The 26,879-nt window shown below is 53.2% G+C and overlaps 1 protein-coding gene across 8 annotated transcripts in view; it reads right to left on the bottom strand.

Moving 5' to 3' along the window:
- The window catches only part of AMPD3 (adenosine monophosphate deaminase 3), a 45,250-nt gene that overhangs the window by 4,148 nt on the left and 14,223 nt on the right, over positions 1 to 26,879 (bottom strand). For 7 of the 8 annotated variants that reach the window (XM_032853464.1, XM_032853460.1, XM_032853462.1 and 4 more), the window contains exons 3-12: positions 20,515 to 20,719; positions 16,786 to 16,948; positions 14,383 to 14,602; positions 12,381 to 12,510; positions 8,093 to 8,287; positions 6,579 to 6,710; positions 5,909 to 6,072; positions 4,983 to 5,109; positions 2,235 to 2,398; positions 1,003 to 1,123 (exon numbers count right to left, since the gene is read on the bottom strand). In XM_032853464.1, the coding sequence (XP_032709355.1) occupies positions 1,003 to 1,123; positions 2,235 to 2,398; positions 4,983 to 5,109; positions 5,909 to 6,072; positions 6,579 to 6,710; positions 8,093 to 8,287; positions 12,381 to 12,510; positions 14,383 to 14,602; positions 16,786 to 16,948; positions 20,515 to 20,719 (1,621 nt within the window). The remainder of the gene's footprint in view (positions 1 to 1,002; positions 1,124 to 2,234; positions 2,399 to 4,982; positions 5,110 to 5,908; positions 6,073 to 6,578; positions 6,711 to 8,092; positions 8,288 to 12,380; positions 12,511 to 14,382; positions 14,603 to 16,785; positions 16,949 to 20,514; positions 20,720 to 26,879) is intronic. The other variant, XM_032853466.1, reaches the window with a different exon arrangement.

Raw genomic sequence — 26,879 nt, 5'->3', positions numbered from 1 at the left:
CAGCGCCTCAGAGATGGGAAGGGGCAGGCCTGACCAGGCTAGAGTGGTTTTCTGATGTACTACCTGCCCCTCACGGAATTGGGACACCCCCCACCCCAGGATCAGGGCACAAGAAAAGTCTGAGCAAACATCCTTCTTATGGAAGTGATCCAAACTATGGAGAAGACCAAATGGGCAGAGTTCGTAGCTGCATTATTTACACAAGTGGAAAATTGGATGGACCCTGTCCAACAATTGGAGACTAGTTGAATCAATTATAAACTGTCCAAGCTGTGTGGGCCATCCTTCTAACTGCCTTTAGAATGAACATAACTACTATGTTGCAGCACAGAAAAATGCTTATTCAAAGAGCAGAAACAAACAAAAAACCTGTGCTCATAATAACAAGCATGTTAGAAATACGCTTTTGGGGGGCGCCTGGGTGGCTCAGTGGGTTAAGCCTCTGCCTTCAGCTCAGGTCACAATCTCGGTCCTGGGATCGAGCCCTGCATCGGGCTCAATGCCCAGCGGGGAGCCTGCTTCCCTCTCTCTGCCTGCCTCTCTGCCTACTTGTGATACTTGTGATCTCTGTCAAATAAATAAATAAAATCTTTAAAAAAAAAAAAAGAAAGAAAAGAAAGAACTGCTTTAATAAAAAAAAAAAAAGAAAGAAAGAAAGAAAGAAAAGAAATATGCTTTGGTAAAAAAGATGAGAATTCTAAAATACCAAAAAGCTAATAATGGCTATTTCTTTTGAAGTAATAGCAATAAGGATTTTTTTCCCATTTCTCCATCTTTTGGAAAATCCAAATTGCAATGTGTTTGATTATATTCCTTTCATAATTAAATATGAAACCAAGATGACAATGGACAGCCCGACCCAGAAAAAAGCCCCAGCCTTTTAACGTCACTGGCCAGAGCCTCTCAGGGGCAGACAGGAGCCCAGGTGATCCCACTCCTCCCCAGGGGAGGCCAAAGCAGGACCAGCCTTGCAGGGTAGGCTTCCGTGAGTCGCCTGGTTACCTTCTTGAGGAGCAGCCCGTGGGAAATGTTGTCAGCGGTCAGGAAAGCAGACACCAGGTGGGTGATGGAGCCAGCCTCCCCACAGTGAGGCCGGAACAGGAAAGTGCTCAGGCCCCGTTCCCTGCAGAAGTGAGGCTCTTGGTCAGCAAGGACCCCTGCTTCAACCTACTAGGGGCCCCACAGGCCTGGGGCCTATACCCCTAGCTCAGGGCCTGCTCCAGGGGGAGAGACTTGCCCATGGCAGAGTCAACACAGCTGTCACGGGCACTCTGGAAACTACCTCTCCCAAAATATAGAGTGCCAGGTCCAGGGATCTTCAGAACCAGAGGATGCCACCTCCCTCCCCCCAAACCCATGGGGAACAGATAAGGGACGGAATGGTGGAAAGAGACCCTGCTCTGTCCCCGTTCATTCCTCACCTTCTGCTCTTCAACAGGCCTTGGAGCCCAGGCTCTCACAGACCTTCAGAGCAGCAACGGCCATGAGAAACCGTCAAGTCCAACTTCTTGGTCATAAAACTGGTTAAACCCAGAGGGTGGAGTCAGGCATTAAGAACCCCTGGGCAGGTCAGCAGCAGAGCTAGAACTCAAGCCCCTACCTCCAGAAGCTCAGTCTGGACTGCCCCTCCCCAACACCGGGCCATCTCCTTTCAATCCCGGTCCATCCAGAACCTTCTTACCCACAGACTACACTGGGTTAGCCTGAGCCAGCGAGGCCCCATGGCCCAGCAGGGGGCAGGAGGGAGGCTAGACTTGCAAGGGGGAATGAACAGGTCCGCGTGGGCTGCCCTGGGCTCCCGACTCCTGCCAGAGTCGCCCTGTGTGTGTGTGTGTGTGTGTGTGTGCACTGATGGGAGACTGTGCAGGTGAGGCCACTGGCCGGGAGCTCCATGTGGGCATGGGTTTAGTCCGTGGTGTTGCCTATTACATGTCCTGTGCCCGGGACAGCGCCTGTCACATAGAAGGTACACACTTGTTACACACATCGTGCATGAACACCGCTGGTATCGTGGAAAGAACACGGGCGTGTGTTGGCACGTCCCGTGTCTGTGTCAGGCCAGAAACAGACAGGTACACACAGGAGCTGGGGGGCACGCAGATGCACCCGTGTGTACAGGTACAGCTTGGCCGCACTGTGTACGATCGTGTCCACAGTCCCATGTTGGGTGCCAGGCGCGTCACGGGGTGTGAGGCAAGGGGCACGCGGGCGTGTGCGGGGCCGGGCCCACCCACCTGCGGAGGTTGTTGAGCACCATGATGTTGGCGTACATGTAGTACAGGTAGTAGCTGTACGGAGGGTTCTGCTCGCTGGTCCAGACGTCTGGGCTGGGGCTCTTCTCTGAGAACATGTGGTCGCTGTGCTTGGACTCGTCGTCCACGCTGTCAAACCCTGTCACCTGGGCGGGAGGAGCAGTCCTGTCTCAAGTTGAGGCTGATGAGCTGCCAGAGGCCTTGAAATCCTGGCGTCCCAGGCTCATACCTCAGCTGGGGACTGCGGAGCCTGAGGCCATGTCCATCCCAGGACAGGGAGTGGGCACAAGCCCACAGCCCGTCCCTCCATGGCTTCTGAATGTACCCAGGAGGCCAGCCTGGAGAGTGCCAAACCCTGGTGTGATCATGGTGATGGCAAGGGAAAACTTGGGCTGCACCAAGTGACCAGTGGAAGCCATACCCACCACCCACCTCTCTGCTGTGCCAAGGAGGAGCACCGCAGGGTAGCTAGCAGAAACGGCCATCAGCAGCAGTGACAGTGGCTATGAGGGGAATGGGACCGGTGTTTCCCATCAGCCTACTATATGCCAGGCCCTAAGCACTCACCACACAACAGCTAAGGTAACCCTCAGAGCCACCCTGTGAGGGAGGTCTTGTCTGTGAACAAACCAGGCCCAAAATGCTCAGGGAGCTTACCCTCGCAAGACAACCAGGCTCTGAGCCTAAATGGGCTCCAGGTCTAGACTCTGGGGCTGTAAGTCGAGGACACCCCTGTGATGCACATCTGGGCCCACAGGAAACCAGCCTAGATGCCTCACAAACAAGTCAAGGTGGGTCCCACCCAAGAGGGCCCTGTGGAAGGCGGAGCTGTGGTCCCCAGGAGGGAGGTACTCTGCCCTCTGAGCCCTCTGTCCTTCCACAGCAGCTGCTCCTCAGCTGGGGCCCAAACTTTGCCTTTAGTCACTGGCTTCCTGGTCACCTGGTCCCAGACCTTGACCAAAGTGAACCCACAAAAGTTGTAGCTTCTCAGCCACAGCGGCACTTTGAAGGGGCTTCTGGAAGACTGTCCACCTTGTTCCACAGCTGGCCCAAACTGGGGAGCCCCAGCCAGGTCTGCCAGTCCCTCCCATTCCTATATGGGCAGTAGGTGTCTCGAGGAACAAGGGACCTATGAGGGCCTTGGCAGAGACTTCTTTGTCATAGAAACACATGTCAAAGGCAGTAAGAGGACTGCCACCACAGCTCCCAGCACGGCCTGGATGGGGCTGGGGGCCAGGGAGGCCAGGGAGCCCCGCCCTGCCCTCACTAGCCCCATGCCCTATCTGGACTCTCCAGGACCTGGCATGGAGGTAACATCAGCCCCTCTCCCGAGCTCTGTATCCCACAGATGCAGTGCCCCCAAGCACAAGATATGTCCGACCCCCAACTCCTGCTCCACGAGCCTGCTCTTCCCCCACTTGTGGTAGTGACCCCCGAAGGCACCCTGGACTCTTCCCTCAGCCCACCTTCAGGCTTTGCCCAAGCCCTGTCAATACTACAGCGATGCCCACCTCGTGCCCAGAGGCCCCAGCCTGCCATCCGCCTGTGCTTCACTTTTCCTACTTGGGAGGCCCTGCAGCACATGGACGATACCCCTGCTCGGGATCAGACACCCGCCTGCTAATGCCCGCTCGGCCAGCTCCTAGCTTCCTGTCTTTTCCTCCTGTGTGAACGGGCGCTAGTAGCTTCACAGGACTGCTGTGAGAATTAAATGAGACGGTCCATGGAGAGTGCTTAACAGTGCTTTACACACAGCAAGCACGTGAGGATTCCGCTTAGCACTAACACCAACAAAATGATGTGACATAAGGTTGTCCTGAGACTGAAGTGAGATCGTGTTGTAGCGAGGACCCCGGGAGCAGGCACCAAACACTCAACAACCATGAGCTGTTATCGCGGCAGGAAGCCCCCAGCATCTCTCTCCACTGCTGGAGTGGGGCCCCTGACTCTGTTCTTGCCCCTTTCCACCCATCGCCAGCCAGCTTCTGTTCCAGGCCTTTCTCCACACAACAGCCAGAATGATGTTTGTCTAAAACATAAATTCAGTGATGTCCCCCCGCCTGTTTAAACCATTCCTGGCAGACTCAACGCAAACACAGACTCAACAGCCCTCCCCCATCCACTTAGCTCTCTGGAATCTTCTCTCCTTCTTCCCCGTCAGACGCCCAAAACCTCCATGGCATTCTGGGCTCACTTCTCACTGTGACAGCCACCTCCACTCTGGGAACCCAGAGGGAGGGATCAGCTCCTGCTCCACTCATACCTTTTCTGGGTATCCTCTCCATTCCTTCTTTCCCTCTCCCGTAACTAGTCAGAAAAACATATGTTGTCGGGCTCCTGTACTCAACCAAACAAGACGGGAGAAACATTATTTCAAGGTAAAAGCAGGAGCATTGAAATGTCTGCATTTCTAAAGACCTGGGGCAGCTGCTGGGTGCTGCGGGGGACAGGAACCAGTCTTTCCAGCCCCACCGGGCCAGGAACTGACTCCACCCCAGTCTTTCCCTACTGCTGTCTCCCTGACACCCCACCCACACCCCAGGGCTGCCCCTGACGAGAAGGGGACTTCCGCTACATGGAGCAAACTCATTATTTTAGAAATTCAGTTTCTTGCCCATTCAGGAGCACATGTGAGAGAGGATCTGAGAAGGGAAGTCTGACCCAGCCCCCTTGGAATCCTCTCTCCCATCCATCGCTGTGCACATCGCCTGCAGCACCACCCACACTTACATATTTGAGGAAAAGATGAAGCTCTTGGTGATCTTGGGGGTTGATTGTGGCCTCAAAGAGGGGGAGGAAGATGTTCTCCAGCATCTTCCCAAAGCTTGGCAGCAGCTTCTTTGCCCTAAATATGTCACTGGGGGAAAACAGAGACTTGCTAATTAAAGTGAACCCCTTGGCCTGTGGGAGGACAGCCCCATCCTTTTCTCAAGCAGCTTGTGTTCCCATATAAACACCCAGAGCAGAGCCAGAGATGCAGCTTGAACACATGTCCTTCCTCTCCTCTCTAGCTCCCAGCAAGGTCTGCAACACTAGGCACTGGTTTGAAGCTCAGCATCCACCCCGCCCACCCGAGAGCTTTCCCAGGCTACAGGCCATGCTGGGCGTGGGGTCTGGGGACTCAGGCTGACCCAATGTCTAAGAGATGAGTTCACCAATTTATCAGTGATCCAGACTCTCTGCCCCTCAGCTCACTTCCCCTACACTGCATATCCCAGCCCACTGAGGGACCATGAGCCCCACACCAGCCAGATGGGAGAAGCCAGTGGTCATCTGAATCATAGCCATGGAGAGAGCCAGCAGTGTAGGCTACCACTAAGTTGGTCACACCCAGGGGCTCAGGCAAAAGGATCACTCACCCTCATACCCCAGTGAGAAGATGGGTAGTGGTTCCTACTAGGCCTTGCACAGGCTTGTTTGTCAACAAACAAGGGTTGAAGTGACACAAGGAGCTTTGCCGACTACCCCTTGCTATGGGACAATGTCTAGGGAGGAGAGGCCCAAGCCGGCACCAGCACCAGCCCCACCAGAATAGTGCAGACCCAGCAGCGCATGAGCGATGGGCTGTGTCCCCAGAGGGCACAGCAGACAGCAAGCCGCCTCACTTGGCTGTGGACTCCCAGAGGGCACAGCAGACAGCAAGCCGCCTCACTTACTAGATCCGGGGCACCTGGATGATCCAGCGCATGTTGGGCGAGTAGACCTTGTGCTGGATGAACCAGCGGGCCAGGTTGGGCCATTCCTCAGGACTGCGGCCGTAGATGGAAAGCCGTGGCTCTGAGTACTGGTATTTGCTCTCCTCCAGCTCCCTGGCCACCTCCTAGCACCAAGAAGAGCTCGGGTCAGCCCAAGAGCAGGCCAGCTGCTGGATCCAGCAGCTTCCTCTGTCACCAGCTCCCAGGCTGGGGAAACCTGATCTGCACCCCCTAGCTGCCATGTAACTGCTCCTCACCCCAGGAAAGGCTCCTTCTTGGGGGAGGGAAGGCCTCTGCACGGTGCTGTGCATAACCAGGCCAGGCAGCAGAAGCATCTCCAGATGCCCCCAGCCAAAGTCAGGCTGCAGACAGGGCGGTGACCCGGACACTGTGAGCACTAGGATACCCTGCTCTCCTGCGGCCTGCGGTGGGCACCTGCAGCACCAGCCCGCCCGTGCTCAGGAGCTGGTAGCCAGGGCACCCTAGGTACATGCCCGCGCTGGATGGTGGACCTGCAGGGATTCGGGGAGGAGAAAACAGGAGGCCTACAGCGCCCCCACCCTCCGCAGGCAGGTGCTGTCAGGCATCTTGGGTCAGGCGGGAGGCTTGAAGAGGCCCAGGGCTCACTCGCCTTGACCATCCGAGCGAAGTACTCTCCTCCCAGGTAGTTCTCAGTTTTCAAATAGAGGTCACGCAGCTCACTGGCCCCTACAGGGTTGTATTTGGAGTTGAACTTGTCAAAGCGATGGAAGGTCTGCCGACCCTGGAGAGAGGAGACCACCAGGCAGGTCGCCATATTGTTCATATTCACCCACGTCTCCCCCTCCAGGCCTTCAAGAGGTGGCCTTATGTGTGGCCGTGCTGACCAATGTCTTCTTTGTCCGTTCTTGCATGAGCCCGTGGGAAGTCCCGGAGCCAGGCCGTGTGTCCTCACTCAGCCAGCCTGGGGGTCCTCTAGTGGGGCCCTCTGTGGGGACCAAGGGACCTAGTGCTCCAAGGCACCATGGCTAGGAGCCCAGCTGGCTGAGTGAGCAGAAAACACCAGACTACTGAACAGTCAGTAACACAGTGTCTGTTACTGCTTGGACTTCGTAAGGCACCTTCTCCACATCACCTCATTCCATGTTTTTTTTTTTTGTTTAACAAAGATTTTTTTATTGTGGTAAAATATACCTAATGCAAAATTATCATCTTAACCATTTTTAAGTGTACAGTTCAATGGTATTAAATGCATTCATTACATCGCGCAACCATCACCACCCTGCGTCTCCAGAACTCTCTATCTCGTAAAACTGAAACCCTGTGCCCATTAAACGATGACTGCCCATGACTCCTTCCTCCTGCCCCTGGTAACCACCACTCTCCTTTCTGTCTCCATGAATTTGCCTACTCTGCGTGCCTCGTACAGGTGAATCGTACATTAACTGCCCTCTTCTGTCTGCCTTTTTTGACTTAGCGTCATGTTTTCAAGGTTCATCCATATCAGAGTATCAGTACTTTATTCCTTTTCAGGGCTGAATCATATTCCATTGTAATCATTTACCACATCTTGTTTGCCCTTTCACCTACTGATGGACACTGGGGTTGTTTCCCCCTTTCAGCCATTGGAGACAATGCTGCTGTCCACCTGGGTGTGCATGTATGTGTGTCTGTCCCTGCATTCATTGGAGACAATGCTGCTGTCCACCTGGGTGTGCATGTATGTGTGTCTGTCCCTGCTTTCAGTTCTTCGGGGTATATTCCTGGGAATGGAATTGCTGCAATACATGGCAATTCTGTATTTAACTTTTTTCCTAGGAAACTCCATACTGTCTTCTGCACCATCATTTAGTCTTTTAATAACCGTCCCGTCAACAAGGCACATGGCATTCCCCATTTTATAAGCAAGGCAATAAAAGCGTAAGTGAATTGCTTAAGGGCCTAAAACTCCCAGCTGGCAGAAGGGGAGTTAGAACTGGGACCTGTCTGACTCCAGGTCGCGTACCCTTTCCCCCTGTCCCATGGCCCTGTGATTCCCTGAGACCAAATTCCCTTTCACCTCTCCATGCCTGGAAGCCACAGAGCTGCAGCGTCTCCCAGGTACAGCCACTGGGCCACTTTCCTGGGGGCGGGGCACCCACCCAGGATGATGGGAGGCTCACTCACCGCATGGACGTCCAGGGAGTCCACGGTGAGGTCGTACGGGTCCATGTGCAGGCTGTCGAACACCTGCCGCAGGGTGATCTTGCGGCCCCGCTTCTCGGCCACGGTCCGGTCAGGCTCGGTCTGGTACGTGTGCTTGATGAAGCGTAGCAGGTGCTTCTGGTTCATGCAGGCCGCCGCGTGGATGTGCGTGTCCACCTGCAGCACAGCGCCACCAGCCGTGAGCCAGCCCCACCCCCACGTCCGCTGGCAAGGAGACGGGGAGTCCCAGCCTCAAAGTGGTGAGCGAAACCTCAGCACCCATAGTCCCGCCAATACCTGGAACTGCACCCCTCCCCCCGGAGTCTCCTCTAGACTTTGAAACTGGTCCTCCCTCTAGCTTTGCCGCCCTCTCAACCTCGTTATGGTAGCCAGAGATCTTTCTAAGATGTAGATGGGATCTGGCCACTCCCCTGCTAACGAGTCATCAGTGGCCCCCAAGTCTTCAAGAGAAAGACCAAATGCCTTCGCCTGGGGTTCAAGGCTGACTTCCAACCTTAATTCCCTCCTTCCTGCTGCCCAGCCTGTGCTCCCGCCATGACCCAGCACTAACAGGGGCCCGAGGCACTGTGCTACTCTGCACTGTGTCCCTTGGCCCACATGTCTCCTCTTCTGGGCAGGTCTTCTAGCCCCTCACCAGTCTCATCCACCTACGCGGGATCCCTTACAACCTCCTCCACTTGGAAGCCAGTCCTGATCACCCCGGCACACTGACCAGCTGTTCCCCCGCCCAGCCAGGAAAGCTAGCACACACGCTCCCATTACCGTACATGTCTTCCCAATTCAGTCTACAGACTAGTCGACTCCGCCACTAGACCAGGAGCACAGGCCTCAAAGCACAGGGGCTTCAGCTGTTGCATCTAAGTCTCCAACGCCTATCCCAGAGCCTAGTAGGACTTATTTGTTGAATCAATGGATGGACAAATGAACAAATGATGATATCCACATCCTCATGTAACCCCAAGGGCCCGCCAAATGCCCCACAAAATGCCATTCTTCCCATTGACCCCTCGTGGAACATTCCCTTCAGCGGGCAGCCCGGATGCAGTGGTGCCCTGGCCAGGCTGAGGGATGACCTAAGGTCGAAGTGCGCATCCTGACTCCCCGGGCCTGAGCCCAGGGGGCCTCAGAGAGGTCCCCGGGGAGATGGCAACAGCCTCCCAGGCCAGGACTGTGCTATTCCTTCCTGCTGCAGCCAACTGGGCACTCTGCCAGGGCTGGGATAGGCAGGCGCTGACCTGTGACCAGAGAATGTGGTCCACAGCTGGCCAGCATCTCCAAGTCGTGCCACACTGGACATTTGATCTACTGAATCTCTGTGAACATTATACCTGCCAGCCCATGTCACTGGCCACATCACTGACTCATCGGGGCCCTTCCTGCCATTCATCCTGCCCTTCCGACAAGAGAGACAGACCACTAGCCATTAAAGATATAAAACCACTCAAAGCACCAAAAGCCAGAACATCACCCAAAGCACCATGCAAGGATCTGGTCACCTCAGGGACAGGCGGGGATCTTGTGGGATGCCCAAGTAGCCAGCCAGGCTTAGCTCAGCCGGACACAGCTGGACTCAACCACCTCGGCATGACATAGCACATTCTGGGTTTTCTGCTTCCGTCCTCTCGCATACCAGTGACACGCTGCAGGCTGTCCTTACCCCACAGGTCACAAGATGAGGGAGAAAAACAACTGGACAATCCAGAAAGCATCCAATCCAAACTTTAGAGGTCCAAGGTGATTATTTTAGGAACACGCAAAAGAGCCCGTCATGGGATGTCCATGTTTTCAATTCACCGGAAGATACCAGTGTGTTCCCGCTTTCACATAGGGTCCAGGCTTTCACAACAGGACAGTTTACAAACAGGGCTGCCTGGTCCCCGGTCCCTGAGCCAACACTGGCCATTCCCCCAGCCATGTCAGACATCAGTAACCAAATGCAGCATTTTCACTAAGCTGTGGGAGTAGCCACGGCCGACTGGTCAAGTTAGGCACAGAAGATGAAGCCGGTTTGCTCTGCCTGATATGACACTTAAACCGACGTGAAGAAAGCCCAATCTTACCCAAGTCCTCGGCAGTAAACACACTCGGCCCTGGTTCTTAGCTCTGAGCAAAAAACAAATGTCTCAGTTACACAGTCCCGCCGGCCGGGCCACGTGGTGTCCTAAGCCGTGCGGTGTTGTGATGTTGTGATGCTACAGACACATTCACAAAGACCAGCCCCACACACCTGTGGCCACTCACAGCCTCTGCCTCCGGGCACGGCCCCAGCCTGCCCTCCCACCACTGACAGCTACCTTGGAAATATGGAGCCACCCTCCCAGCCCACCCTGAGTTTCAGAAAACCGGCTCTCTTCCCACCGAAGAAGCTTCCAGGGCCAGATAAAGCAGCCAGCAACCAGGATGCAGGGAAGGGCAGGCAGAGGCCTGACTTGGAGCAGATCCGGGCCCATGTTTATGGACTGCTGTGGTGCCAGAGAACAGGCCGATGAGTCACAGCACAGGGGTCAAGGTCATCCCTATCCAGAGAACACATTTACCCCCAGACTGACAGGGAACACCTAGGGGTAGGTAACCAGGACTCTCTCCTGTATCACAGCCAGAGAGTAGCTAGTGGGCCTAGGAACACCCATGGGGGCCCCACCTCAGAAGCAAACAGTGTCTGAGCCAGTGCAGTTAGCAAGGACCCCTTTAGCCCCAGGAAGCGGGAAGCTGCCAGGACCAGAGTGTTCATGCAGAGGGCTGGGGTGCACAGGCCAGGCAAGGAACTTCCCCGGGCACCTACCTGGGCCTGGTGCATTTCAGCAGAGCTGAGAGGAGTTGGCATGGTGCCTTGAAGCACCTACCTGAGTACCTAAGCCTCACGGAGAAGGAGCAAACAGAGCTCGGGGGTGAGAATGCCAGGTGGCTGATTTCTAACACAGCCCCTCACCTCTACCTGGAACGCCTGAGACATTTCCATAAGCCTCACAGCCCATGAGCTGAAGCCACCTCGCCCTCTGAAGGTCCCTTCCAAGTGGGAGTCCATGCCAGACCCCATGAGGCTTAACAGAAGTGACCCTCGGGGAGGCGGTCTGTTCATTACTGCTGAGTGTTCTCAATCAGGTCAGGGAGGCCTGGGTTCCACAGATGAGCCATATCCTCCCCTGACTAACACCCCCTTCTCAAAGCTGACCCCGGGGAGGGGCAGTCATCAAAGGGTCACATCTGCAACAGAGGCCCCTCTAGAGATGAGGAGCCCACTGTGAGTCAGCTAGGTTGGGCCACGAGGCAAAGCCTAATCCCTACCTTCACCCTGAGCTTCTCTCCCAGAGTATGACCATGGCCCCTCCCTGCTTCCTCTGAGAAACCCAGGGGCCCCCACATGGTCCAGAACCTCACATACCTCTCACCTCACTCTCCCCACAGCCCAGCACCACACTGTCGCTCACACCTGAGCTCCTGTCACACCACTGGACATAGTCTGTCCTCTCCCATGGCACAGCACTCTCTCCCTCTCGGTCTTCAGCTGCGCCCTCTGCCTGGAATGCCATCCCTTCCATTCCCTTGCCCTCTGCCCCTGCCCAGGCTGAGTCTTATGCACTCTTCAAGTCGGCTCAGTTCTAGGCTCTTCCTGGAAGCCACTCCCGCCACAACACTTCACACTGACAGGACTGGGCTGGGAACTTCTTGGGAACAGGCAGTGACTCCCGTTCAACATCAAACACCCCAGGCTTAGCAGTGATATTAGTTTAGTGGAAGAAATGGAAAAGCTGGAGGCCAGGACTATTTAACACACACACCCGAGCCCAGGCTAGGCTCACGTACCCTAGGGGAGAGGCAAGACAGGAGCACACGGGATCCTTCCCTACTCCTGATCCAGAAGGAAGCAAACCACAAGTTCCCAAGTCCAAAGAGATTTTAACAGCCTTTTCTCTCCATGATGAATACATCCTCCACCTTAAAAGGAGTCTGGCCTCAAGTCTTAGGAGCAATTAACAGACTGTACTGTATTTTCCAAGTCACAGGGTACCACTGCAACAGATACAGAACATGGACAAAAGTTCCCACCTAGAGTCACACCAAGTACAGTCTGAGGCGTGGCCCGACAGCAGGCAGGCAACCCGCCAGTCTTCCTTGCACACGTACATGTCACACTCCTCTGGCCAAGGAAGGCCACATAGGGGACCAGCCCCAGACTGACTCAGGGCATCCCACTGGTTTGGGAGGGGACCTGGGAGGGGTGGCTCTCAGTAGTGGGCTATTGACGCACCTTTCTCACGTTATAGAAGTCTCGGTGTGGGTTACTCTTCAACTCTTTGAACTCAGACATTTCATTTAACATCTCGTGCAGGCTGAACTTGGATTCCAGAAAGTTCAGTCGCCGGTGACAGTATGTTTTCCTGCGGGTGGGGAAGGGGGAGAAATCACAGCTGAGGAGAAGTCGCACGGAGCTCTTCAGTTCGGAGGCCTCAGGTGGCTGTGGGGACAGGCCCTCAGGTGGAAGGTCAGGGGGCAGCAGGGAGGGGCATGGCCATTCCAGCTTTCGGCAGACCCAGCTGGACTGTGCCCTGTGACAGGAATGAACAGTCCATTTGGGGCATCGCAAAGCTGACCCTGAGACCTCGTGCAGGTTCTCTGACTTCCAGCTTCGGCAATTTATCCCAAACCTCTGTTTCCCATGAACACATATGGAAATGGCAGTACCCAAGACTGAGCAGAGAGGATGCTCGATAAAGGTCTCCCTCCTTATCCCTTCCTTCCTTCTGTCTTCCTACCAATCCTCAGCCACCTTTAAGTCCTTAAAAGGAATTCCACCTCTGCCCAGAATCTCAGTAATACAGCCAAACTCAGTAATACAGCCAAACTTGGCATGGGGAGGAAGCATCCTGTGACGTAATGACCTTCCCCAAACCCCGAGACCTGAAGACCCTTCAACTCTGAGGTTTCAGGACAAGCGGAGGAGGTGTTTGTATCCTGAGCAGATGAGGACTGTAGAGATGTTTGTTACTAGGATGGAAACCTCTGCAGGGACTAATGCTCCCGCCAGCCAGCAAAGTCCGCCAAAGGTGGGAAGGCTCACCACTCCTGGCCAGCTCCAGGCCCACACCCAGCCCAGGGACCTGGCCATGTGCCACAGCCACAAGGAACCTTCAACCACAAGTCACGCCACCCTCCTTCCTGTGACCCCCAAACAAACAGCAGCTCCCTTGGCATGAAATCACTCGGCCTTTCATAAGGAGCAGCTGCCCACCCTGAAACAGTGTCATCATGGCGACGGAGCCAAGCCCCAGTGCAGAGCTCAGAGGAAGCAGGAAGAGGCAGTCAGAAGGGATTTCAAAGGCCATCTCACCTAGTCCCTTTCCCTGCTGGACTGGCCTGGACAACCTCTTGGATAGAATAAGCCCCCCCACACACACACACAAACCTCCTAAAATAGCCAGGGTCCTGCCCCTCCTCTCCCTCCCCAGGCTTTCCAGCAAAGCTCCTCCTCACACAGCAGCGGCAAGCCTCCAGAGCGGTTCTTAGCTCTGCCCTCAGATGAGTGAGGCCTGAGACCCACTCTGCCCAATCCCCTGGGACCCACTCTCCTCACTTGGAAACTGGCATCACAGCTTTCCCAGCAAACCCTGAAGGCAGGGCAAGAGAGGTTCCTGGGCAGTGACCGCACCCTTTCCCTGCCCCCTTCCGGCTCCTGGCCCAGCACTCAGCCCGGCACTCAGCACAGCCACACCCTGGCTCAGGGGCCAGGCCTGCCAAACCTCATTTACTGATGAGCTGAAGTGCTCAGCAAGAAGGGAGGGGCCCAATGTAGGGAGACAACAGCCTGCCAGCTTAGCTCAAGCCGAGCCTGCGGGCATCTTGGGGGTCAAGGCACAAAGCTCCCAGGCTCCCTGCACTCTCCCCTCCAGACACACAGAAAACCCAACAACCAAAGCAACAGTCTTCTCTCCTCCACCATCTATGATGCCCTGGGCTGGATCTTGGCAAGGCTGCCGCCCTGCCTGGGGAAAGGGAGAACCGCCACTGTAAGGTGCACAGGTTGGCCCCGATGAGCAGAAGCTCCAGCTCCAGGATGCAGAAGAGACAGGTCGTACCTGTCACATCAGCCTGTGATGGAAAACTGTTACAGGAACCCACAAAGCACGGGGGAAAGCGGGTGATTTAAGTGCAGGAAAGCCGGGAGTAAAAGGGGGACCTGATTGGCCTTTGACAGCCCCTTCCTACAGAACAGCTGCCATGCAGAGAGGTGGACTCAGGGAGAGCGGGCTTACGTGGGGCCATCCGTGATGAGAGCCAGGATGTGGCTCATGTCCACAGTGTAGGTCTCCAGGTCGGGGTAGGGCAGGCTGTGGGGCTCCTGGCGCTCCAGCATCTTCTTGTTATCATACACGAAGAGGATGCCCCCCCGCATGCGAACCAGGTAGTCCAGGTTTGGGGGAGCATTGTCCAGACAGTAAGGATCTTCCTGGGGCAGAGGGGGAGGGTGGAAATCTGCAAAACAGGATTAAGTGATGGCAACGTGCCCTTGACCTCGTGAGCTCACGTGAGCTCAGAAGTCACCTACTCAGGGAGGACTATCCTCATCATCTCAGCTAAAACCTCGTCACCCCGGCCACCCCTACCTGCTCTGACATCACCTGTATCCCTCCTCCTCTGTATCGTCTCTGTGGCATTTGCCACTATGGGCAATAATTCCACTTACTTATCTTGTGACCTATCTGTTTGGCTTGTTTAGTACTGTATCCCCATTTCCTAGAACAGTCCCTGGCACATGGCTGGCAAGTCAGTAAATGTTTTTAATTTAACTGAAATGAGCTTCAGCCTCCTGGACATGACAGGGACACCAGGCACATTGGAAAGGGCCGCTGTGTCTTGTAATAAAATAACAGGCAGCACCTGGGACTGCCCAGTGGGAATAATTGTCCCTGTCCTCCCACATCTTCCTGAGCCTGGGGCAGCCAAGGGGCTAGATAGAAGGGGGGTCCCCCTCCTCCCCAGATAAGCACAGAATAGGCAGCCCATCCCCCCCCCACCCCCACCCACCCACCCACACCCCACCGCAGAGCTGGGAATGGCAAGGACAGAGCTCTCAGTCCCCAGGGCTGTTAGCCCACAGGAAGCCGAAAATGCCTCTTGGCCATTTCCCAGCTATGAGACTCAACAAAGCACCTCACCTCTCTGGTCCTGCCCCCGCTCATCTGAGACTAACACCCCCTGCCTTCACCAGCTGTTGTGAAGGCTGCAAAAGTGGGTATAAGAGGGGCTTTGTAACAGTAATTCTTGACCCATCAGTTAGACAACATTATTCTCATCACTCTTCTCATGACTTCTCCTGACTCTAGATAAGCTCTGCCTTCGGCCAAGGAACAGAGCTTATGCTAGATGGCAGTAGATCTGCCAACCCTCCACAGGGTCCAGCTGCTCAGCTGCCAGCCCAGGCAGGGGGAAGCCTGGGACTCTTCATCAAAGAAAGCAGCCAAGGCCAAGTGACCTGCCTGGGTATCCCCCGGGCACTGCTCGGAACAGACCACCCCAGAGCAGATGTGAGGCATCGCAGGGGCTAAAGCATGTGCCCACATTAGGCACAGCCCCCGGCCAGCTCAGGAGTCCCTAAGGTGTGCCAGGAGTCTGCAGGAAGACACAGCCTCGGCCTTGCCAGTCTCATTCCCAGGCCCCCTGGGTATTCTGTTGGCCCTTGCGAAGACTAAGGCAGGCGACATTGTCTTGCCTCAGGGAAATGGAACCAGAAGGGCTGAGATTTAACCAGGGTCCCAGGCAGTCACAGATGCTCAACATCCAGGTCTCAGAGCTTCAAGGAAAACCCAGACAGAAGACCTCTTGGCACCTATTACACCCAGAGGACAGCCAGGGTCCTGGGCACAGGCACAGACCAGCAGGCTCTTGCCTGATCCTCCGGTGCCACCTTTGTAGATGGTGGCTTCTTGTTGTCTTCATTCATTTTACCCAACTTACAGGCTCTACTGCTCCTAGGTCCTTCTCAGGCCAGAGTCGCCCACCAACCACCCTGCCTATCTCTGATCTCTTCTTTCCCCCAATTCTGCAGCATAAATGCAGCTACCATTGACTGAACACTCACTCAGAGTGTTCAGTCATGCCAATACTGCACTAAGTACTTCACGTGCACTCTCTCATTCAATCCTCAGAACAGACCCAGGACAGAGATATTAGTCCCATTTAACAGACTGAGAAACTGAGGTTTGGAGAAATACCTTGCCCAAGAAAGTTATGGAGCTAAGACCAGAACGCAGGTGTGTTCGACTCCAGAGCCTACTTTCCCTGCTCCCAGAGCATGCGCTCTGCATCTACCCCCCACTCTATCCCACCCCGTCAGCAAATTCAGCATTACTGTCTAATGGTGTTGTTGTAAATATCCAGGATGAGACTGCCTCTCTCTGGGGGACTATCAAGCTCAGGGACTGTCCTTCACCTCTCTCTGAACTTCTATAGCTCAGTTCTACCCAGGGCAGAGCACACAGTGCATGCAGATGCAATGCTGGGGGGAACCAGCAAACATGGGTGTAGGAAGCCAAAACCAGGGCCCTCTCCTTAAAACACCATCTGGGCCAAATACATCCAGCCAGTAAGAAGTCCTGACCAACTCTTGAGCTGTGCCCCTCTTAGGACCCCCATGTCCCACACCCACAGTGCCCTACCTGGGAGACCCTCTTCTGGAGGCACAGTGTCTCCCCGCCGATGACCCAGGTAGCGGGCAGTGGTCCGTGGGAAGCGGTGGTAGGCAAGCCTGGCATACTTCTCCCGTATCATCAAGGCCTTGGCCAGGCTCTTGGCAGCCTGCTCATAGTCCTCCACAGTGATCTGCAGAAGGGGGTGGGCAGAGAAGAGTCCACATAGCAGGACTGAGACCACTGTCCATAGCAAGATCTCCGGCGAAGTTGGCTTTCAGCTGACGGCTGAGAACTTGCATTTCAGCGTCATGCCCACCACTCGCTGACTAACAGGAGTGGCTCATCCGGCCTCAGTGGTTTGCACAAACACTACGGTTTATGCCAAACACCTGGTTTTCTCTGGGAGTCTGGAAGACAAGGTTATTAACCTTGGGTGCTGAGTCTCTGATGAGCTTCCAGGGTAGACGATACTTCGAACATGTCACAAGTCGATGCTGAAGGAATGAAGTGTGTTCTGCTGACGCCACAGGGAGAGGCGTCTGGGCTCCTCCAGACTCTCCTGTCTGTACCTTTTCCCTGTGCTGACTTCACTCTGCATCCGATCACTGTAATAAATCCTAGTCCTAGGCACCTCTGGGCTGGGTCCGAGGTGTCCTAGTGAATGACTGAGCCCGGGGACCCCTGGCCCAGGTGGAGAATGAGGGCTGCTGGAGATCCAGAAGTGCTCCGGCCTGCAACCCCAAGACTGGCCTCAAATGCAGCTGGTTAAGCCACAGCCCTGTTGATGCACCCTGAGTGTGAAAAGGGCCTGGACCACATCCCTGATGAGGGTGAGGCTCACCACTTTCATCTGCGAAAAACCAGGGGTCCCCCAGAGGTGAAAATAAAAACTCTTCAGGCTCAGTCTGCTGCTTTGCCATCCCCTGGCTTCTGCCTCGTCTGTGAATCACCAATTCACCCAGTCCACAAGCACGTATGGCCAAGTGTTGGATTTTGTTTGGGTCCTCACCGCAACCCATCCTACCGAGGGGGAAACAAGGATAAATCACTCGCCGGAAGTTTCAAAGTCAGACTTCAGATTCTGATCTGACTAAGCATGGTCTGTCTCCCCGGAGCTGCCTGTTTCTCAATGATGGAAGAGAGAGATACATGCCCACCTTCCAGTGGGCTCCTTCGACCCCGTCTGTCTGGGAAGGAGGTGTGTGGCAGAAACCCAAACATGTCTGGGGAGACAAGCAGCTAAACAGAGAGTCATAACAGGACACAAGTGACCCACAGCAGAGGGAGGTCCAAGATGCTGGTGGAGCACAGGGCGGGGGAGAGGGGTTCCTGGAAGTTTCCTCACTGCTTTAAATAAAAATCACTTTTAGTTCGAAAATATTTTAAATACACAGACAAGCACTGAAGATAATACAACAGACACCCATGTGTCTACCTTCCAGAGCTAAAACTTTTAATGTTTTTCATGACTATTCCAGATCTCTTATATATTTGAATAAATAAATCATCACAGATACAGCTAAAACCCTCCCCTCCCAGCTCTTTCACCCCACTCCAGGTTCAGAGGAAGGAAGTTGGTACATAGCTTTCCCATGCATGTTTTTATACTTTCACTCAGTGTTGCTCCTAGCTTTTGTTAAGAAAGTAGCTTTTCCTGGGGCGCCTGGGTGGCTCAGTGGGTTAAGCCTCTGCCTTTGGCGCAGGTCATGATCTCAGGGTCCTGGGATCAAGCCCCACATCAGGCTCTCTGCTCAGCGGGGAGCCTGTTTCCTGCCCCTCCCCCACCACCTGCCTCTCTTCCTACATGTGATCTCTACCAAATAAGTAAATAAATAAAATCTTTAAAGAAAAAAAAAAAGTAGCTTTTCCTTTCCTGTTTCCAAGCGTCCCCATAAGGGTGTGTTAATTCCATTTTAGACCTTCCAGTGGATGGCTTCTGAGAGCAGCAGGAATAGGTGAATAGACACACACATCTTAGAACCTTAGACAAAAATATGTCCCCGCCGATGACAAAGCCAAACACTTGGCAGAGCCAATGGACTCAGCAGGGCAAGGGGCTCGGACCATGGCTAAAGGTATCAGAAAGGGTGCTCAGGATCCCAGTGGACCAGCAGCCACCAACCAGCTCAAAGATACCACGGGCCCCATGCCTGGGAGCAGGCCCACTGGGAGTCAAGGTGATCTGCAAGGTCAGCCTATCTCTCATGGCTCATGGCTCTCTGGGGACCAACTGTCCATTTCAGGGGCTCTGTGCCAGGGGACCGATGGAAAGAAGCTAGCTACTGCACCAGGCCAACATCATCCCATTCAGCTGGCTGCCAGCCTGCTTCTATTTCCCCCTTCTCCCATCCTGCCCACATGTCAGAGGCCAGGTCGACACCAAGGACTCCTGGTCAGGAGGCTGCGACTTCAGAGAAGGCCTGCATTGTGATTGTGTCCAATCCAACAAAATTCCCATCCGTAGGAATTTCAAGTGTGGTATACCCACACAGAAGAATATTAGGCACTTGTAAAAAAAAAAAAGAAAGAAAGAAAGAATGAAAGAAAGAAAGAAAGAAAGAGAAAGAGAAAGAAAGAAAGAAAGAACAAGAACAAGGATGTTCTTTATCTATTGATATGGCATTATCTCCCAGATGTACTGTTAAGTGAAAAAAGCTAGACTCAGTAAGATGTGTATAGTAAACTACCATTTATGTAAAGATAAACAAATTATACATGCCCAATTAATTGTAGATACACATAAGAAAGCCAAAACCAAGGGTAGCCTCAAACAATAAAATATTTCAGGGGCGCCTGAGTGGCATGGTCAGTTAAGTGTCCAACTCTTGACTTCAGCTCAGGTCATGATCTCAGGGATGTGAGATGGAGTCCCACATCACAATGGGCTCCACGCTCAGCAGGGAGTCTGCTTGGAACTCTCTCTCCCTTTCCCTCTGCCCCTCTCCCCACCTTGCATGTGTGTGCGCCCTCTCTGAAGAAGAAGAAGAAGAAGAAGAAGAAGAAGAAGAAGAAGAAGAAGGGGAAGAAAAAGAAGAAGAAGGGGAAGAGGAAGAAGAAGAAGGAGAAGAAGAAGGAGGGGGGAGGGGGAGGTGCGGGTAGCAGGTTGAGGGCCAGGAAGAGAGAACCAAACTTAGAACTGCACTAAGTGATACTTCTCTTCAGGAAGGAAGCAATAAAAATGCATCATCCAACCAGGAAAATTAGCACATTTTCAGTGACTGAGCTAACCGACTTGGTTATGTGTTCACTTTCTCATCAGGACCCCCCTTCCTGGTTGGGAGGGTCTAGCCTGTATTTAATGATACTGAGCCGAATCTCATGGAGGAGCTGAACCGGCAATGACTGATTCCACACGAACAAGTCAATGCCTGGACGTGGAGTCCACTCAACATTTGGAAACACTCAAGGGTCCGAGCTGGCATCTTCCTCCATGGCTTGCAGGGACAGAGAACAGCCTTCTGGACCCACAGAACACAAGGAACTTGCAGGCCACAGGCACAGCATGCCAGCCCGTAGCCCTCGGCCCCTCTCACAGGGATGAGCAGTGCCCTAGCCACACCTGCACCTCACAACCTCCACTAAGACCCTCCTTGTCTTCAGACTCCTGTGCCTCCTGCCCACCACCTCCCAGGCCCCCCGCAGACGGACCGGGCTTCAGCACAAGGGATGTCCCCAGTGGCCCAAGGACCCTGGCCTCTGCACAGGCACACTGGCCTTCATGCGCAGGGAGAGAGTGGGGAGCGGGAGAGGCCTTACCCCGGCACAGTAATCTCCACTGATGGTGACCCGCTGGAACTCGGGCATGGCATATGGCACCGGCGTGGGCTGGGAAGTGGCACCAGGGAACACAGGAGTCGTGGGAGACATGACCGGACTGGCTGTCGGGGGGCCCTTCCAATCTTGCTGCGTCGGCATTTGCAGAGACAGGGACTGGGACCGAATCATCTTGAAACTTTTCTTTCTAAAAGCCAAGGACAAGGAAAAGTGGGAAACATCAGCCAGGAATTGGGGCAAGTTATAGTCTTTGTTATGTACATGGCAGGAGAATTTCCCCTGATTCGTCATTGGTGCTGGCCCTACCATGAAGAAGTTGCTAATTATGCCTTCTTCTCACACACGTCACCGCCTGAGATACAGAACAGCCCTCCAAACACCCCTCCCTGGGATCACTGAGCATGGCCCTGGTCTGTTTGGACAGCACACAGAAGCTTGGAGAAAGCAACTGTCTTGGGAGACAGAGGACAGACCACACTGCCAGGGTCTCACACCAAACGACCAGTTCAAGTCACCCAAACTCTAAGTTCCAGCATGTGAACAGCTCAGGAAGGACAGTGAATAGGGTCACAGGCGACACCCACCCTGTAGTTCACAAAGTTTGAAACTGGAACCAGGAGAGAGCATGACCACCCACTAGTCCCACCTCTTTTTTTCATGAAGGAGTCAGGGGCCCAGAAATAGAAGAGAGCTTGCCCAAGGTCACACGGCAAGGTGGCAGCTAGCCCTCAGCCTCCCGAAGAACTTGCTCCATCCTGTCACCCCTGCTCCTTCCTCAAGCCAGACATGGGCCATCCTGGCTGCTCCCACTGCTGGGCAGGCACAGACCTGTATCTCTATTATGGGAAAGAGAGTGGTCAGCATCAAGTTCAGGGCCCTCTGGACCTGTCACCTTAGCACAGAAAGATGATTTCACCAATTCTTGGGGAAGTGGGCACAGGTGGTTTACAAGGCCACAAGCTTATGCTTATTTGCAGTGATTCATGAAACTCACCTTCCTCATTAACTAAAGACATCACCAAGTCCTAGGATCCCCAGGAAGGGAGTTAAAAGTGAAACTATGAGGCAAAGCCATGAGCACTCCCCTCTCCCTGTCTTTTTCTGTCTTTAATGACCCCGGTCCCCTAACACTGCCACCCAGGAGTATCCAATGCCAGGAATGAGCTGAGGGCCCAGCAGGAGAGCCAGGGCCCATAGCCACCAGAAAAGGACCCAGAGACCCATCAGAGCCCGTAGAACCCCTCTCTTCTCCAGACACCATGATACCCAGAAGGGGTGGGAAAACGCCTGATCTCCAAAGAGGCCTTATGAGTCACCTGGAAGCAGTTATCTTTCTCCTGACACTTGGCCAGGTCTCCTCACAGACCCACTGCCAATTTTTCAGGAACCACATTGACCTCCTCTGTCTACACACCTACCACTTGCCATGGCTCCCTGGTCCTTATATGCCCACCTGTTGTCATCCCTTGTTTGGGGCCAGGCTGTTTATACCTGGAAAGTAGAGGCAGCCCCTTTTCCGGAGTTGTACTTTGCCCAGCCCATGGCCCTGCACAACAGAGGCACTGAGTCATTCCAGAAACTCTGCCTGAACTCCAGGAGCCTCCAGCTCAGGTTCTCTCCAGCCTGCCATCCACCCACTCCAAGAGCTGAGCTAAGCATCCTGCCCCAAGGAAGATGTCCACTCTTGCCAGTCAGTCATTCCTCAGTGGTTTCCTCAAGATTCACCTTGAGCAATAAAGTTCACACTTTGGCATCTTCTGGACGTTCACACCTACAGGAAGAGCCCCTGTAGCCTCTGGGCCCCCTCTAACATTCTGACCAGTTCAGCTGGATCCCATGAGACTCTGGCGTTTGTGTCACTCACATACCTGCCAGCTCATGGTTTTTATCTCTTTGCCAACATTCCCCCACCCCCCCAACCCCATGCCTCAGCCAACACCGCCCAAGGGCTGGTCTCACCAAGCAGAAGCAAGATGATGTCTGAGGTGAGTAACAGGTAAGAAAAGTAATAAAGCCTGCTGCGTTCAGGAAGTTGGAAGGCTGCCTAAGCCAGGAGCCCACCAGGCTTGTCCTAGGAATATCCACATTTTTCTGCCTCAGTGGGGAAGCCATTACCCCCTTGCTGCCTAAAGAACTCTTCTTGAAGGCATCATTATGGCTCTGCTTGGCCTTCAAGTGGTGAACATCCCTGGGCTGAGAGCTCCGACTGTATAGGCGCAAGGGACAGGTTTGTCAATGGATGGGGCAAGGGCTTAGAGTAACCAGAGCCAAGCACAAAGCTTGTATCTCAGCAAACTGGAAAAGCTAAATGGAGACCAAGGAGAGGGCCCTGTATTTATTTTCTATTGTTGCATGACAAATTGCCACAAGCCTTAATTGGCTCACAGTTCTGTAGGTGAGAAGTCTGGGTGAGTTTGGCTGGGCTCCATGCTTGGGGTATCGAAAGGCCAAATTCAAGATTCTGGCTTCACTGAGCTCTTATCTGGAGACTCAAGGAAAGAAGCCACTTCCATGCTCATGCACGGGGTTGGCAGAAACCAGCTCTGTGCGGCTGTAAGGCTGCTGTGCCATATTCTATAGTCTAATCATGTTCAGAGGGTCTGGAGATTAGAGAAGACCATCTATGGCGGGGGCATTTCAGAAATTCTGTCTACCATAGGCCCATATGTAACATCCATTCCAGCCAACCAAGGCTCAGCCAACGAAGGTAGAGAGCAGCAACTGTGTGACTGAATGTGTGTGTGTGTGTGTGTGTGTGTGTGTGTGTGTGTCCCCACACCTGTCTTTCTCTCCCTCTCAAGACCATCTGAAGCCCCACATGCATAACAGTAATAAAAGAAGGAGGCATAAGCTTTATCTGAAGTAGAGAACCATGGTCTTGGCTGAAAAGGATTTTAAACTACACATCCCAGTCCCCTCACTAAGGCAGCCTCTGCTTAAACACCTCCACTGACAAACAGCTCATTACATTTCTGAACAAGACATCAGCCATCAATCATTTATTCAAAAAATATTCACCAAGCACTTACTCTGGGCCAGGCCAGTGCTAAGCACACAAACAAGGTGAACAAAACATGATCTGTTGTCACTGTTAGAAAGCACTTCCTTATGATGGGCCAAGATCTGTCTGTCCACAGTCCCACCTGTTGTACCTCGTGCTAGCCCTTGGGGCACCAGAGTGAGCCAGCTCTCTCTGTCACAGCTGGCAGGCCCCCTCCTTCCCCCACCCACATATCCACCTGGCAGAGACTCAGTCCTGCCAAAGAGCTGGCAGGGTGTGGGACTGTGAGGATACCAGCTCCAGGCCAGGCCTGAGGGCCCAAAGGGCCAGGAGCAGTTTTGTCCTCTTGGAAATGGATGATCCTCCTGGGCCACAGAGACCTTCTTGCCCAAACAGGCCCTCAACACAAGGACGTGAACTGGTCGCATGGGCTGCTATTACAGCACCTCTCAGCATCTATCTGGTACCTTTCCTATCCCAGCTCTATGGCCCTTGGCTGCCCCTGCCATTCACTGTGTTCCCATCCCTTACTCTGCCCCACTCTTTAGACCTCCTCAGCTCCGGGGCACCCCAAAACTTTTCTATAACAACATTTGGTTCATATGCTAAACCCAAGTTAAGACCTCAAGGCCCTCCTTGATCTTCTAGAGAACAGCCAGCATCTTTCCAGGGACCCTCTGAAGCACGCTGGCCTGTGTGGTCTGTCCAGAGGGTTTCGGGGCAGGGCCAGTCAGCAGAACAAACCTTCCCCCGAAGGCTCTCAATTGTGTACAGTGAGTCAGGGGGCCACATGCAGACCTCATTTTACTCAATAAAGTACCAAGTGCCAGGCCCCAGGGGTAGACAGAGAGAAACTCTACCCCAGACTCTAGGGTCTGGCTGATGATGGCATAGATGGCCAGACCACTCAACAGGCTGTCATCACACAACACAGTTGGTGTGTGAGATGCTCTGAAGATTTGGGGATCCCAAGAGACACCTGATCAGACTGGCGTTGAGAGCAGTGAAGCAGCAGGGACAGAGAAGTCTCCCTACCTCTTTCTCAGAGGGAGAGGAGAACACTCAGAATGGGCAGGCTTGTTTGAACAACCCCCCACCACACACACACACACACACACACACACACGCACTCAGATCACTCTGGCAGCCTCTACCCCTCCGGATGAGAATTACCCTTTGAAAAGTTTGGGGCAATAGTCCCAAACAACATGGAGATTGATTACCAGTGTGAATCTGAATGCCATTGGTGGACAGGCATCCCCCACTGTCCCCCATTGCTTCCACCATCACTGCACTGATTCCTGGGGAAGTGGGGACCCATGGTCTAAAAAGGGGAGCAATGATTTGGACCTGAGGTCACAGTCTATCCAGAAAGGAGAAAGCAGATACAGTTGACTATGGTGCATGCCCAGGAGGGGTGGGCACTGAGAAAGGATGCCAGGCACTTGGGCCCCGTGGACAGCTCTTACTCTTTGCACACACCAAGTGGCCAGTGGCCTGCCCAGGTGGCATAGCTTTGGTTTGCACACTTGAAGCTTGTCAGGCATAAAGACCATCTTTACTTCCCTCTGATAACCTGCCCTCACCTGTCACTGTCTCCCTTGGCTCCCTCCTGACCAAATGTGGGTCTCCATTGCCTGCCTGCTCCCTTCTTCCCTCTCCCCAGTCCTTCCCAGCTGCCCTTCCTCCCAAAAGACCTCAGAGGTCAAAATGAAGTACAATCTTTACTATCTTTTAAAATAGACCTAATACTCTCTATTCCTAACGTGAAAAACAAATGAATCAAACTGTTTTAAATGAAGCTCCTTGGGGCACCTGGGTGGTTCTGTCATTTGAGCACCGGACTCTTGATTTCAGCTCAGTTCTTGATCTCAGGATCCTGAGATGGAGCCCCATGTTGGGATCCATGCTGGGCATGGAGCCTGCTTAAGATTCTCTCTCTCTCAAATAAGTAAATTTTTAAAAATCTTTTTTAAAAAATAAATGAAGCTCCTTTGTTAACAGCCCTGAATTTAAAAAGTTACCTACCCCTGATTTTAGAAATTTCATTAAACAGAATGATTTAGTAACACCATAGCTATACTACGCTCAATTCCTAACAAATACTGGTTTATCTATTTGACTTGGGAAAGTAGCTGTTCTAGAAAGCTATTTTTTTCAGACAAAATCTAGTCCCCTTAAACTCAATTTAAAAAAAAAATAGCCAGTTATGGTGTGGTTTTTTTTTTAACGAAATTCATAATTCCTATATTTTAATCAATGCATGCTAAACACAATTTAAAATTCTCTCCATGACTCATGGTCATTGTTGTGTTACCCAGTCATGAGCTTAGAGGCATTTTGTCCCAAGACTGCTGTGCTTCGAATTCTTGTGTCGCTTTTCATGACTTCCTCCTTCACTGTCGACTGTCAGGTAATAACGATGACAAATCCAAACCGAGAACGCTGATGATGTTCCAAGCACTGTCCTAAGTAGTCATGCGTATTAGCTCACTTAATTCTTGCAAAGTAGGTGCTTTATTATCCTCGTGCAGATCAGGAAACTGGGGCCGATCAGTTAAGAGCCTCGCCCCGAGGCCACTCCGTAGTCAGAGAAGGGCGGTCATCCGAACTCCCAGGACTGACTGCCACGCCTGAGCTCACATCGCCACATGCCCCTTCTGCGCCCCTGCCCATGGAGATCCCCCTCCCCACTTCTAATCTCCCCCCTTAAAATCTGTCACAGGATAAGAAACAAGCCAACCAAGGTTATTAGAACTCTCTGTAAAGAACAAATAAGAGATGGGATGGGAGTATTGGGGCGATCACGGCTGAAAACGACAGGGTTTCTTTGGGGGCTGATAAAAATGATCTACGGTTGATTGTGGGGATAGTTGCCTAAGTCTGCAAATATAATAAAACACGTGAATTGTACACATTAAATGGGTAGATTGTATGGTATGGGAATTATATCTCAATAAAGCTGCATAAAAAGAAGAAACAGGAGAGCTAGGGAGCACTAATGTACATTTTGGCTGCATATTCTTCGTGTGGCCATCAGTGTTGCCCTAAGTTGCAACTTTGTACTTTCGCAGAGTAGGTGAGCTCTGACTAGGGAGATGATAGGATTCCGTGTGGACAAAGGGATAGCTTCTGGGTACCTCTCGCTTCTCCTGTCTGCTTTTCTCTGCCCCCCAACTTTGATTCCATAGATTGTCTGCCCCACCATCTCACCTTGACCTGCCCCCAAGACCCAACAGGGACCTGGGACTCCCAACAGTCCCAATGTCATCTTCCTAAGGAGGCAGGACCCTGTGGCATGCTGCCCTTGTTGCTCTCCTCATCTGGTCTAGCCGGCAAAAGGAGA

The sequence above is a fragment of the Lontra canadensis genome, unplaced genomic scaffold, assembly GCF_010015895.1.
Source record: "Lontra canadensis isolate GAN:19392208 unplaced genomic scaffold, GSC_riverotter_1.0 scaffold7, whole genome shotgun sequence".
Lineage (NCBI taxonomy): Eukaryota > Metazoa > Chordata > Mammalia > Carnivora > Mustelidae > Lontra > Lontra canadensis.
Note: the sequence above shows the minus strand (reverse complement) of the source record. Positions and strands in the feature narration are given on the sequence as shown.